Source organism: Elgaria multicarinata, chromosome 7 (genome assembly GCF_023053635.1).
Source record: "Elgaria multicarinata webbii isolate HBS135686 ecotype San Diego chromosome 7, rElgMul1.1.pri, whole genome shotgun sequence".
NCBI classification, from domain to species: domain Eukaryota; kingdom Metazoa; phylum Chordata; class Lepidosauria; order Squamata; family Anguidae; genus Elgaria; species Elgaria multicarinata.
The window spans coordinates 44112501-44113545 of NC_086177.1; the positions used below are offsets into that span (position 1 = coordinate 44112501).

At 59.7% G+C, this 1045-nt stretch overlaps 1 protein-coding gene across 1 annotated transcript in view; it reads right to left on the minus strand.

Moving 5' to 3' along the window:
* Positions 1-176, minus strand: part of TSHZ1 (teashirt zinc finger homeobox 1) — a 79961-nt gene extending 79785 nt beyond the window's left edge. Inside the window, exon 1 of the mRNA XM_063130499.1 lies at positions 104-176. Coding sequence (XP_062986569.1) covers positions 104-143 — 40 coding nt within the window. The 5' untranslated portion in view covers positions 144-176. The remainder of the gene's footprint in view (positions 1-103) is intronic.
* Between the last annotated feature and the right edge of the window lie 869 nt (positions 177-1045).

The following is a 1045-nucleotide window of genomic DNA, read 5'->3' on the forward strand; positions in this document are numbered from 1 at the left end:
CCTCCCCTCCTCGGGTAGGACTGAGGAAAGCGGCGGCAGAGTGGGAAAGTGTGAGCGAACGAGCGAGGGGCTGTGGGAAAGAGGGGAGGAGGCGGGGGGTTACCTGCAGAGCGCCGGGGAGCTTGCTGCTTTCTCCTCGGCATGCTGGTGTTGCCGCCGTCTCTTCAGCCGCCCTCCTCCTCCTCCTCCTCCTCCTCCACCACCTCCTCCTCCTCCCTCTGCCGCCGCTGGAGAGTTTCCGCACAGGACTCTTCCAATCCCCACTCTTTTCATGCAGAAACAAACACACACACAACACTAATAAAAAAAGGGGGGATAGGGGGAGGGGAGGAAGGGATAGAGGGGGGGGGAGAAAGAACTGGGGAGCAAACGGCTTCTTCAACTTCTAATTCCGTGGAGGGAGAGAGCAGGAAGGCGGAGGAGGGGGGGAAGGGGAAGGAGGGGAGGGGGCAAAAAGTTTGCGCGGATTCGCTTCTCGGCACCGGCGGCTTGTTTGGCGTCCTTCTCCCGGGTCAGCTCCTTGTAAGGGGGGGGCAGGTGGTGGTGGTGGAGGACTGCGGCGGCCCCCGGACTGGGCACGGTGATGCCACTCGCCGCCGCCGCCGCCACTCCAAAAACTCGCTGAGGCAATGTTTTCATTTACAAGGTTGATTTCTGACCTTCCAATGCCCCCTCAGGCACACACAGACCCACACGCCCTTCTCGCCTTCCTCCTCCACGCTTTGAAAAAAGTTACTTCGGAAGACAAAACAAAGCTCGCGCTCGCTCGCTCTCACGCCTCGGTCCCTCTGCCGAAGATGCAAGCGGGAGAAGAAGATGGACAAGATGAAGAGGCTGGCTCGCTCCGGCGACGTGCAGCCCAAATCCCTTTCCTTGATCCGGCTGGCTGGCTGGCTTTCCCCTTGCCTTCTTTTTCTTCTCCCTCCACCCTTCCTTGATTACTTCTGCCTCTTCGTCGTGGCGGAGAATGGAACAAGCAGCAAACGATGAGACGGTGAATTCAGACACTCTCCCCCCCCACCCCGCAAGCCTTTCTCCAAGATCA